Consider the following 13,851-nt stretch of genomic DNA (forward strand, 5'->3'; position numbering starts at 1 on the left):
AATTTATATAGTTTTTATTTTTTAATGTATGTGTTTTTTTTTATGTGCACAATCCCAATTAAAAAAAAAAAGCTTTTTTTTTTTAGCTTTCTGCCTTTAAAATTTTTCTAAGTCCGTCCCAGAGGCAGACCCACTTAGTCTCTAAGGATTACCATATAATATATAACTTTTCTTATTTTTTTTTTATTTTTTACATTGAATACTTGTGTTTTTTCTTTTAATCTATAATTTATAATTTTTTTTTTTTTTTTTGCAAAAGTTTGTGGGGGGGAACGTGAGAAATACAATAATCATCTTCCAAGGGCCTCTCGTTAATAATTTTGCTAATTTTATAAATTGTTTCTTAAATTCTTAAGAAAGATTTCAACAAAAAAGACGATAAAAAATATCAATTTAAAAAAATATATTTTTTAGGGGGGGGGGGGGGGGGGGGTGTACATATATGTTATGATTTTTTTTTGTGATTTTCGGAATAAATTTCAACTATTCATCATCAAAAATAAATGCGAGAAAATATTTATTTGTTACTTTTCACTTAATTTGGAATGAAAAGTTATGATTTTCAGCAAATTTTTCGCATATGTATGTTTTGAGTTAAATTTTTGGGAGAGTTTTTTTTTAATCAATATTTGAACTATGTTTCGTGTTTATATAATAATAATAATAATAATAATTATAAAAAATCGCATTTGTACTTTGTTAGAAATTCACGCAGATATGCCGAAAATTATCCAACCGAGTCCGAATCTGAATCCAATCTAACCGAAATTCCAAAGCCCTCTCTCTCTCTTTTCTCTCATTCGTTCCATTCTTGTCCTCTCTTCCATCCCACAAGTCCCACAATTCCACTCTCTTTAATCGTTACTCGTCGATCGCTACTCTTTACTCGCTATTCTTTTATCTCTTATCGTACATCAATCTTATATGCCACCTAATTCTACTTTATAAGTTTTCTTTTTTTCTTAATTTTTATTTGTTAATTTAATTTTAATTTATGAAGAAATAGACATGGAAAGTTATATAGATGGATAGCTAAGTAGAGGGGGGGGTATACAACTAAGAAACTAAAAAAAAAGAGGGCCTCTTATCCTTTTTTTTTTTTTTTGTAAAAATTGCACATAACTGTTCTTAGCTTGCACATATCCTTTATATTTTTTAGGTTAGATTATTATTATTTTTTTTTCAGTGTTTCAAAGTTTCCTTTTGGTCGATACTCTTCCTCCTCCTTTTTCTCTCTCTCTCGAGTGTGTGTGAGTGTGTGTGTGTGTGTGAGGGTGAGGAGGTTATGTATTTTACAATTCTTACTAAAGTTCCACATATATATAATATATATTATATATATCTTCTATATATATCCCATATATATTATTTGTATCTGCAATTGGCACATCTTTTTCTAAAATAAATAAAAAGTTTAATGGATGATGTGTGTATTTTTTTCTCGCAGTGTATTGCACATAAGGAACACAAGAAACAGGATCAAACGTGTTCAGTTTCATGAAAAAAGGGGGTTTCGAAGCTCAAAAATAAATTGAAATAAAAAATATTAAAAAATCAAATAAAATAATATTAAAAATAAATAAAAATACCATTTTTTACATGTTAACTAAACCATTTACTAAACATTTATTAAAATCAAGTAGTGTTTGTAATGAAATCAACTCAAAAGTTCAAAACTCGCCTAAAAACTAATTGCATTATTTTTAAAAATAGAATTTTTTTAGGACAATTGTTTGTGTGTGTGTGTGTGTGTGTGTAGGTGTAGGAATAATAATTATAATTATAATAATAAAAAAAAAACACATTTAATTTAAATCTACAAAGTAGGTTAGCTTAGACACTTTTTTGTTTCTTATTTTTTTTTAATTTCTGTTTATGATTTTTTAAGGGAAAACTTAACTAACAATAATCATAAAAGTTGGATAATTTTTTTGTTTTTTTTTTTTTAAATGAATAGAGAACATAGTAACTTACTAACTAATTTAATAGTGTGTGTGTGAATAAAATTTAATTCGAAATTAAAACACATTCTCGCTGGGAGGGGGGGGGGGGGGGGGGGGGGGTAATATAATTGAATAAAAATTAAATATAATAAACGATTTTCTATTAAGGCAAATTAGGTTTAAAGCGCCACATTCTGTGTTTTTTTTCCATCTTTTTTTTTCTTTCAGTGTAAAATGTAACATAAAGCTGCCAAAGCCAAGGTGTGTGTGTGTGCTTCTGTGCGTATAATTTTTCATTTTTTTTTTAGCTCTACTAAATTTTTTTTTAAGCATATTTTTTCTTTATAATTCTAAATTTTATATTCCATTAAATTTTAATTTTTTTTTCTCTTAATTGTTGACATTGGGTTGGGGGGGGGGGTGTGTTGAAAGAAAATTTCACTAAATTCAATTTACAAAGCATGAAATGATTTTTTTTTCCAGTGTATTTCTTCGAAAGTGCAGCTCTTTATCCGATCCGATTCGTGTCTCAACATGTTCACAAAATCGTCTTCAAAAAACAAATTCCTCTCTCTCTCTCTCTTGAATGTTAATAATTAATAGTTGAAGGAGCTCTCTTTACTCTCTCTCTTCCTCTCTGTTGTTATCCCGTTGTTCTGCTTGTTCTTCTTGTTCTTGTTATTGTTTTCTCTTAAAATTAATTTAACAGCGTCCTTTGTTTTTGTTTTGTTTTTTTTTTTTTTTTGTAATTATGTAATGCCCCTACTCTTCTTCTTTTTTTGCCATGCGTCTGTGCGTCTTAATATTTTTTTTTTAAGTCTTATTTGATGCACTCGCGAATCCAATTGTTTTTTTTTTTTCCAGTGTTTTGTTTTTAGTTTTCTTCTTCTTTGTTGTGTTGATGTTTGTTGTTGTGTTCTTCTTCTTCTTGCTATATACTATACTAGTAAATGCTAAAAAATAGGATCATTTTTAGGGTTAGACTTTAGGCCGCCGTATCCACTTCCTCCACAATGTGATTCGGCGAGACTTCACTCCCCCCACCACCACCTGCCCCTGCCCCTGCACCTGTCGCTGCCCCTGCCGCTGTGGCAGCTGCCGCCGCCGCTGTTGTTGTTGTTGTTGTTGTGGGAGATGATGTTGTTGTTGCTGTTGCTGTGTTACTGCCACTTGTAGTACTGCCCTTGGGAGTAGTTCCCTTCTCATTATTCGCCACCAGGGCACTAACAGCACTATATTGCATCGATGTGGCAGGTCCCGAAGCACCCGGAGTGCTTGTGCCACCCGTGATCTGAGCTGCCGCCTGGGCAGTGGCTGTGGGCGTGGCATACGGACCACTCTTTAGCTTCCGGGCCTCTCGCTTCTGCTTGTGCTGTTGCATGACCAGACGCAGCTGGTCCATTTTGGAGCGGGTCTTCATGTTGGCCAGCTCCACGGTGCACTTCTGGCAGGTGTACTCCCGTTCCCCGTCCCGGAACCGGCAGCTGCAACCGCCGCCATTCGTAGCTGCCTCGGTGGCTGCCACACAACAGCTGTGCGGCTTCGACGAGGAGGAGGTGGTGGTGGTGGAGGATGATGATGATGATGATGCCTTGGAGGACGTGGAAGATGATGAGGAGGATGCATAGCCTTGGCAGTCGCGGTAGGAGCAACTAACTCCGTTGCCAGACGCCGCCGCCGCTGCCGCCGACTGCTGTTGGGCGCGACTGTTGCACTTGGCGCAGTTGTGGTGCTTGGAGTACTGCAAGGATAACAAGGATCAGTAAGGAAATAGAAGATCAGAAGGAGTATCCTTTAAGCTACTTACCATTTTGCTGCGCGAACCATGATGCATGCCACTGCCGCTTGATCCTGAACCGGAACTGGAGCCGGAGCCCGAGCCAGAGCTGCCAGAGGAGGAGCCGGATCCGGTGCTACTGGGAGCCTCGAAGCTAATCCGGGCACCCCTTCCATACTGGGGCGTGGCACTCAGCAGATCGTTCAGGATGTGTATCACCGTGGAGATGTCCCGCTTGGGCCTTCCATACCGATCCTGCAGCGCCGGGTTCAGGGTGCCGGAGAAGGTGCCCGAATAGATGCCCTTGCCGTGATTCTTCATCGACTCGATGACGGCTCCCGAGCCGCCCTTTCGCGGCGTCTCATCGCCGTTGTGACCAGATCCAGAGCCGCTGCCGGAGCTGCCCGAGTTGCCGCCACTTCCGGAGGAGCCGCTGCCAGAGGAGCTGCCACTAGAGGAGGAGGAGGAGCTGCCACCGCCGCCGGACAGATCGATCTTGTTGGTGAACACCTCCTTGGAGAGTTTGCGCAAAGTCTGGGTAAGATTCCGAGAGGCCTCGGCCAGAGTGCGAGTATCGGAGACACCCAGAGTGGAATCGTCCGGTTCGGGGATGGCCGGTGGCGCCACCACTGCAGCTGCTGCTGTTGCTGTTGCTGTGGCAGAGCCTGTTGTGGCAGCACCTGCAGATCCTGCCACTCCAGCTGATCCAGCTCCCACCACAGCCTGCTCCAGCTTGCGACGCGATGAGGTCGAGGAGGTGGCCGATGAGGACGAGGAGGAGCAGGAAGAGGCGCTGGTTGCCTGATAGAAGTGTCCATGTCCGTGACCATGTCCATGGCCATGTCCTCCATGTCCACCGTGCCCATGACCGTGACCATGTCCGTGGTAGTGGCGATGCTTCAGCCGAGTGATCCGATTGTTGCCCGTCTTGTGGAGCATCGAGTTGCCGGAGAAGATGACGCCCGCAGCTCCGGGGGCTATGGAGCGGGCAGCGAAGCCGGCATTTGTGCAACTGGCATCGGGGCACTTGCTGCTGCTGCTACTTGCCACTGCAGTGGCTTGCTGACCCGATCCAGATCGGGTTAATGGAGGTGCTGCTGCTGCTGCTGCCACGGCGGCAGGAGCGACCTGCGGTGGTGGAAGCGGTGTGGGCGGTAGGCGGGTGCACAGACAGGATGTCAGTTTGGCGGCAATTGGATCTTGTTGGCAACCGCCGGTGGCACATGAAGAGCTGTTGCCGGAGCAACTGCATCCGGCGGCCGCAGAGGAGCTGGAATTCGATGTGGAATTGATTGGATTGGAACTGGAACTGGAGTTGGAGTTGGAAGTAGCACTGGCCACCGGCTGAGGAATGGTCTTGATGGCCGTCATCTTAATGGGACTGGATACCAGATTCGACAGCGACTTAATCGGTGACTGTTCCATCAAATTCTTTCCACTCTTGGACGACATAGTCTGTCCGGATGATGATGAGGAGGAGGAGGCCTTGTCCTTGGCCAGATTCTCGACAATACTCTGACATCCCTTGATCAGTAGCTTGGTCAGATCCGGATTCTGTACAGCCGATCCTGCGGTGGTATTCGATCCGGAACTTCCCGAACCGGAAGCACTTTCTCCGTACAGCTTCCGCAGCGAGGACATCCCGCCACCACTGCCGGCCGCCACGGCCGAGGCGTTGTGATGATGATGGTGGTGGTGATAGTGATGATGATGGTGATGCTGGCCATGGCCGTGACTGGAGGAGTGACCATGCCCGTGACTGTGACTGTGGTGCCCATGGCCGTGACTATGTCCATGATGATGATGATGGCCGCCATGCCACGAGCCGTGCTGCAGGCTGGGATGCTGATGACTATGGACATGTCCGTGGCCGATCCTGCCACTTGCTCGTTGTCCGGACGAGCGGTTTCTCGACGACGACGACGAGGAGGAGGATGAGGATGAGGAGTTCGACGACGAAGAGGACGATGATGAGCCAGAGCTACCTCCTCCCACGGCCAGAACGGGAACACCGCTGGCGGATGTGGCTGTGGAACTGCCACTTGCCGTCACTGCTGCCGTGGAGCAACCACTTCCCACGGCCGGCGTGGTGGAGGTCGATGAGGTAACTGCCCCACCGCTACTGCTGCCGGTTGAGGCCGGGTTAACCGTACTGAGTTGCAACTGGATGAGCATCATGTGGTCGCCCAGGCGCATGCTCAGGTTCAGAGGCGTCTTGCCGCTGAGGAAGTCGTTCACCTGTGAGTCGTTGAGGGATTCCAGTGCCTGCATAACTGTGTTTTCTGGACGCTGAGCCTGAAAAGCAAACAGAAATTCAATAAAAATTAGTTCTCTTTCGGGATTTAATTGAAAAATTAACAAATAATTAAAATATGAACTGCTTAGGATGATCTAGACAGGCTGTGGTCCGAACTGCTTTAAGAAACTGCTTGAAAAGTTACAAAAGCAGTATAAGAAGCAGTATATTCTGCAAGCAGTCGACTGTAAGCAGTAGACTGTTATTTAACAGTAGGGAGTAAGAATACTAGACTTTATATTTTTTTCACAGTTTATTGAAAATGGTAGTGGTACTAACCCCCACACCCCACACATTCCAATCAAATGAATCTCATAATATTAATAAAATATATGAAATATCTCCCCTAGACCTAGACCAAATATCATTATTTGCGAGGTGCCTCCGGGGGCTCTATTGTTGGACGTGATTCAATTCAATACACTTCCCCACCACCCAAGCCCCCCAATTCCTACAATCCTACAATCCCTCCCATACAAAACCCCCTTCTTTGTGTTTTGCGATCAAATATTTGCAAATAAAGCCAACTCAACGCCTCAATTGCGTCACAAAAGGGTTTCCAACTAAGTGTTAATGCCACAGAGTAAGAAAATAAAATTTTAAAACGACTTTAAAGGTAAGTTTTTAAGTAAAATATAAAACAAAAAAAAAGCGAGAGCTTAACAAAGGAAAGTAAACTGTTCGAAGCTTGATTTTTGTTTTTAGAGGTCTGGGTCTGGGTTAATTAATCATTTCCATTGCATATGGAACAAGACAGCAGCGGGTAAGTAAATAGTACTACTATGTAATACTACTTAAAGGTAAGTGATAAGTTAAGATAGTTATAAGAAATAGTATACAGAAAGTGAATGAATTGCAAATGAAGATAGTCTTAAGATAGTCCTAAGAATAATCTTAAGATAGTCCTAAGAATAGTCTTAAGATAGTCCTAAGAATAGCCTTAAGATATAGTATATAGAGTGTGATATAGACCCCCCCTTGTAACTATAACTCCAACCGCTACTGTGCCAAGTGAAATAAAATGCAAAGACTGGCTGGAAAGCAGGGGCGCGACACCCGGGAGGGTCTGCGATCTGCGATCTGCGCTCTGACACAGTGACCCAATAATATTCAAATGAAGACAAAAAACACAGAGCTCTCTGCTAAACTAAAATGAAGATATTATGAGGATGATTATCGTAGTGATGATGATGATGGGACTGCCTACTTTCTCTTTGCCATTTGACGCGCAGCATGGAACCTTATGCAACCTTGTGGCTGCTGTTGCTCCCTCCCTGCCACTGCCTCCTAAATAAATAAATAAATAAATAAAAAAAAACAGCCGGCCTAGCAACCGGCCAAAGTCGAAGTCGAGCCTATTTGGTGACGAAGTAACCATGGCTATGAGATGTTACTTTTTGGTGTGTTGCCTCCCTGCCTGCCTGCCTCTGCCACTGCCACTGCCTGTGACTCTGCCTGTTAAGTGTACCAAGGTCAACTTACGTCACCGTCAAGCCAAAGCCCCCGGCGAAATCGAAATTTTCAAATTTTAAACCTCAAGACTCGGTCCCCAAAAAAAAAAAACAACAACCACAACAATCGCAACAAAGACAGTCAATGCTGTAATTTATTAACTTTGTGCAAATTGACTTGACGTTTTTTCTTTTTTTTTTGTATTTTGTATTTTACTTTGCAACTTGGCAGGGAAAACGTGGATTTTTTTTTTGGTTAACCGGTTTCTTCACGACACAAAAGTAACTAATACATCATAATCGAAGCCCTAGATTTAAAGCCCTGGCTTGAAGGGAAAATGAAAGCTACTTGTTGCACTTGCATACGAAATTAGAGAGTTACTTCATAAGGGAAGTCAGGGAGATAGCTCTGATATATATATATATATATATAGTACAGATAGATAGTTAAATAATTAATTGAAATAATAATTAGAGCGGAAACTAAAAAGGTAGATGATATCCGGTACTCTTTTTAATAAAATTTAAATAATCCCTAATCCATAAAATATATAATTTACTAAACCGACTTCTCATTATTTAAACGAAAAAAAAAATAGCAAAGTACACGTAACACAAAGAAAAAATATTTGTACATTTTTGGGACAAAGCATTTGCTTTTTTATATTTTTTTGTTTGATTTTTTTTTTTGGCGTTAGTTTTGCACTGACTGGCTGGCTATCTTTGCGTGCGTGTTTGTATGTGTTTGTTTGCTGACCATGAAATTATTTTTATTGCGTAGCGTTTTCAATGGAAGTTGTGGATGTGAGAGTGAGCCTCTACCACCTACCACCTACCACTTGCCTCTGGATCTGTACCCTAGACCTATATGCCTGGGCCCTCCTCTTCTAGAGAAAAACACTTGACAATGTGTAACAAATGAAATTGGCCAAAGCGCCATAGCGCCAAAGCTACAAACTGCTTGCTTTTTGATAAGAAGAACCAGAACCTGGCCATCCAATCCACCCACTTGTATATTAGTTGGTTGTACTTTATAGTGCCAGGGCAGCGGAATAAAGACAAAGACCGGCGCCAGCAATGACGCCTTGTTTGCGTCCATTATCTGGACACATCCCGGTACCATACCGGTCCGCTTCAGACCACACTACACTACACAAAAAAAAAAAAAGGGGCACTTGTCGCTTAAAAAAAAGTCACATAACAGTCATATACACGAATGTTCCAAGAAACCTACATGTTTCTTTTATAAAAAGAATCTCATATCTACATATATTTCTTTGTTATGTCGTCGCTGGGCTGGGCTTTTGGCTTTTGGCTTTTCTTATCTATTTAATTATGGGAATTTTTTCCACTACGAATGGAACCTACAAAACAAAAGAATTCGAATAGTTTCACGTTTGAATTGTGCATTGTAATTGAAAGTTATCGGCGAGTGAAGCGCCGGGGCATAAAACAAAAGGCTGGCTTCTTTAGCTTTCGATTAGAAAGAAATCTAATAAAAACAATCAATAATTACTCATGCTTCAACGGTAATTAAATCGAAACTAATAATAGACAGCCAGCTAGTTAACTAGTCAGCTAGCTACTAGAGTAAAATGGCAAACAAAAGCAATCTCCAAGTACCATAGCCCGAGTCAGAGTTGATTTCGAAGAAATATAAATAATAATGCGATGAATGCTGGATAAATAATCAACTACAAACTACAGAAGGGTAAATCACACACAGAGTGGCAGTCTGTGATGGAATTGGAATTTTATCAATGAAATTCAAGACGAGATCAGTTTAAGAATCAAAACAAGTAACAAGTACAGTCATCGATCGATAAAGAAGCGAGACAAGAGAGGGCGGACGAGAAACGTGTCTGCCACATCCGCTACAGTGAGTTAACAGTGCTCGCTTAACAGTTCTGTTATCCGGATGAATAAAGAAGCAGATGAAGATATAAACCGGATTTGCGGAAATCTCCAAGCTCTTGTATTTCCGTTGTTTTTTGCTTCCAACTCGACGCCACTCCGTTAAGAGTTTATGAAACAGAAAGAACTTGTTGACACTGAAGATTATGATAATGAAGATGATGACAATGATGATGATGCAAGTAGTGTGATGGCTCGTGTTGCAAGAACAAAGCAGATAAAGGGCACTCTCATCGCCAAAATATAACAAAAAAAAAACAAAAACTACGTAAATCAATATATAAACTATCAGTAACTATGACTTCATAGCAACTGTATAGTATTTTTTATCACAAAAAAACAAGAAATTTCTTTGATAAATAAATAAGAATATTTCCGGCGATGACGACATCCCCTAAATTATCTGATAGATATGCCCCACACACATAATGAAGAGATACAATGGGGCATCCCAGTGAAGACCCAAGATAGTAGCATTTCACATTCCAGGCAGAGCCCAGAAGAGAAGTTTCAGATAAGTTGCCTGATTTCCATTGAAGAAAGCACCAGATAGAGATGGCTTCAGATGAGAAGAAAGAGAGAGAGAGAGAGGTAGAAGGGGAGTGGCACGAGAAGAAGGCAAAGTTCGCCAGACAAAGACAAATAGAACTGGTTAATAACCTGTCCCCTTGGCTTCTTCGTTCGCATCTTGTGCATTTTTTCCTTTTTCTTGCACTTCTTCCTACCTCTTCTCTCCTTTTTGGCAACAAAAAACAAAAAAAAAAAACATACAAAGGACACATAAATTGGACTGGTCACACCCAAAAGCCAACATTGTTGTCATCATTTGGATACTATATCTCCGATATTTTGGCTTTTTATGAGCATCTTTGTTGCTTTGTCTGCGAAGAGGACTGAGACTGAGACTGAGACTGGCACTGGTACTGGTACACTGGTACTATGGACTATCATCCAGCGTCATCATCATTATTATTATTTTTACCATCAAGCATCACTGTCCACTGTCATCATCCTCCACTCGATGATCTTTTCGCTGTTATCAACTGGCATGGCCCTTTGTCTGCCGCTTTTGGCTTTTGTCTTTCTGGACTTGCAATTAAAATCATTTCCATAAATCTATGCACCACCACACAGCACCACACTCGGACTCGGATACACCCACACACTCACTCAACCCCTTCAATCCTGTCTGTTGTTGCAGAAATGCCAAAAATACAAAAAGGAAAAGTAATTAATTTGACAGGCAAACGCCAGCGCATCATTTAAACCACATAAATAATGAAAACGAATTCGAATCGAAAAGAGTATATTTTTTTTGTTTTTTTGGCTTGGCAAGTGGGTGGGTAGGTGGTAGGTTGGAGGACGTCTCCGTCAGTGTCGCCGCTGCCTCCCAGTTCTTTCACAGTTTTCATTCTCCTCTGTGACAGTCGGTCATGGGGCAGCATGAATCGGTGGTAGTGGTGGTGCTGGTGGTGCGGTGGTGGCTGACAACGCCCACCCACTTGATTGTCATTGCCGACAGTGAGATATACACTGAGAGGAAACAATGAGAAAGACTCTCTCCAATGTTACTTTTAGAAATATATATATTTCTTACTGTGCAATTTCTGCATCTGGCATGTGGTTATTGTTGATTTCTTCGCCAAAAAAGTCGCAATGAAATCGAAAATAGTGACAAAACCACAAAAAGGTGCCCCACTGGGAAGGCGAAATGAAGAAGAAAACAGAAAATTGGAAAGGAAATTTTGGTCTTCTCTTCAGGACTGACAGAAGCCAGGGAATAATGCATTTCACTTCTTGTATTGGGAGTTCTTTAATGCCTTTTGTTTCAAAAGTTAAAATGAAGAAAAGTAATTGAAAGATTGAAATAAAAATCGAAATAAATCTCGATATATATATGCTTATTTTTAAGTATATACATCAGAGAATGCTTCTCAAAAAAAAAAACATTGCGATAATAAACTTTACAAAATATTACTGTTAATAATAGCAGCTCTTTTTGGCCTGTCTGCGATAAAATATGGAACAGAGCAGAGTGTCAAGATAAAATTGGAGCAATATGCAAATGTCGTGACAGACAAATGAATATATTATATATATTTTTAGGCAATGTGTGGCGAATACTTTTACTTTTTCTTAGACAATTGAAACAGAGAGAGAGGCAGGAGGAGGTTAAGAGGTTGTGATCCAAAAGATCGAAAGATCAAAGTCACCTTTACTCACTCGAAGCAGTCAACAGTGTCAATAAATCCAGAGATGTCTCCATCAAATCAACCTGTCACTTGTTAACATACATTCATTCGGAGAGCTTCGAGGAGGAGATGAAGAAGGAGGATACAACACACACCTGTCCAGGTTGACAAGCAGTCGCCACTGAATTGCAATGTTTTCAGCTCATTTTTCTGCTACCTTTTTGGCTACTCTGGCTGTTGCTAATTAGGAGGCAATGGCATGGGCATGAGGTGGCAAAAAAAAAGGAAGACAATATAAAAAATAAATACAAAAAATAAATAAAATTAAAGTATTATGACTCAGAGAGAGAGACGCACCTTTACCTTTTTGGAAGATACATAAAGCATACATTCTTATTTAAGAAAAGATTATACAGATTTCTTTCGTACCTTTCTGGTTTCTTGCCTTTTTTTTCCCTTAAATCCTTAACCAATTTATTTCGCGACAAAGTTCAAATAAAATTAAAAAAAAAACAAAAAACAAGCTTTAAAAAAAGAAGACGCAAATTGTTAATTGGCTATTTAAACAATTTATTTTTTCGTTGCAATTTCGTTTTGTAAATAAATTTTAATCAGCATTTCTTATTGACTTTTTTTTCGCGTCTTTTTTTTTATCAAGAGACTGAATTCTTTTGAGAATTATTATTTATTCTAGTTGATAATTTGTTTATATTTGGCATTAAATTGATTAATGACTTTAAAGCCTCAATAAAAAACTAATAAATGCTCTTCTATAAGCAATTTTTTAATGTATTTTTTTTATTTTAAAACGAATACAGAAATGTATGCAATGTATATGCAAAATTTGGAGCTTGTCTGGTCGTCTTTTTTTGGGATTTTTATGGATTTTTCGTGCATGCCAAAATATTTCTTTGTTCAGATCACGAAAATTGCATGAAATTTTATACATACATATGTACATGTATGTGTTATAAACACACACACACACATACGAGTGTGTATGTTTTGAATGCAATATGAATTGCAATAAATATGGCCAGCAAATGTCTGCCAAAAAGAGTAACAAAGGTGTGTGTTGTATAGAAGAGGATATCATCCGGAATAAAAATTCTCATATTAGAAATACATTTCCAATGAAAAGCCATGAAATAAATCAATTTTTAAGCTTCCTCTTTCAAAAGAAAATGTAAATAAAATATATAGGAACTCGTACAACTCATATTTGAATCAATTTAATACGAAAAAGAGGTTATATCTGAGATATAATGGAAGTTCAAAGGAAAAATATTAATAATACTATAAGGATGAGGCCTATAAAGATACATTTTGTATCTTAAATGTCCAATAAGACTCCCTAATCCATCATTTCCTGACAAAAATGGAATAATTTAGTATCCAGGTTACCCAATTACTGGCTTTATTGTCGATCCAGAGTGCGTGCCACTCACTGAATGGCAAACATCCATTGATAATAATGTTGCAAATGGCAATCAGAGACAAGCACACTTGTTGCTGTTGCTGTTTCTGGTGCTGCATCATGTTGCAACATTGCAGAGTCACGCGCATTGAAAGAGATTGGTAATAGCCACTTCCAGTAGAGTTGTTGGAAGACTGGAAGTGGATTTGTTGCCAGGTTGCCAGGTTACCCGCTTGCCCTGGCTCATAATTCAAACGGTAAACGGTAAATCAAACGGTTGTGTGTGGCAACCACACAACACACACACACACACATACAAACATCAACAAGAAGTGGAGCAAGAGGAAAAGTGCAAAGAAGCGCAAAAAGATAACGACACAGAAGCAAAGAAGGAAATAAGAATGATTATTTTGGAAATATTTAAACCTAAAAATGGTGAAAATAATGTATATTTTAAAATATAGTTACCAGGCACACTCCTTAACCCACCATACTCACCACACAGCTCACTTTTAACCCACCACAACTGGCCAAAAATCCACAATCAGGGCCAACAGGCGCAACTGCGCATACAAATGCAAACTTGACCTTTAGATGGCGCTGTTGTTTCAATTCAAAATCAGCCCGAAAAACTTTCTCATTAAAAAATCACGCACATTCGATAAAAAAAAAGGCGAAAGAAACCTTCAAAAGGCCAAGTCAAGGAGCGAAAAAAGGCTAAGAGAGAATTTAAGGCTTAAACCGTTTTTTTTTTGGCCCATCAAGCGATCGTCAACTCCAAAAAGGTTTAATTTTTGTTCACTTTTTGGAATAAATTAAATTACTCCACAAATCGACTGTGAGAGAGATTCCAACGAAAGC

At 39.9% G+C, this 13,851-nt stretch overlaps 1 protein-coding gene across 1 annotated transcript in view; it reads right to left on the reverse strand.

Annotated features, from left to right (window-relative positions):
• Window positions 1-980: 980 nt before the first annotated feature.
• The window catches only part of LOC6503519 (midnolin homolog), a 30,596-nt gene continuing 17,725 nt past the window's right edge, over window positions 981-13,851 (reverse strand). The window contains exons 3-4 of the mRNA XM_001964186.4: window positions 3,751-6,015; window positions 981-3,684 (exon numbers count right to left, since the gene is read on the reverse strand). Of these exons, the coding sequence (XP_001964222.1) occupies window positions 2,929-3,684; window positions 3,751-6,015 (3,021 nt within the window). The 3' untranslated portion in view covers window positions 981-2,928. The remainder of the gene's footprint in view (window positions 3,685-3,750; window positions 6,016-13,851) is intronic.

This window comes from Drosophila ananassae, chromosome XL (genome assembly GCF_017639315.1).
Source record: "Drosophila ananassae strain 14024-0371.13 chromosome XL, ASM1763931v2, whole genome shotgun sequence".
Classification (NCBI taxonomy): domain Eukaryota; kingdom Metazoa; phylum Arthropoda; class Insecta; order Diptera; family Drosophilidae; genus Drosophila; species Drosophila ananassae.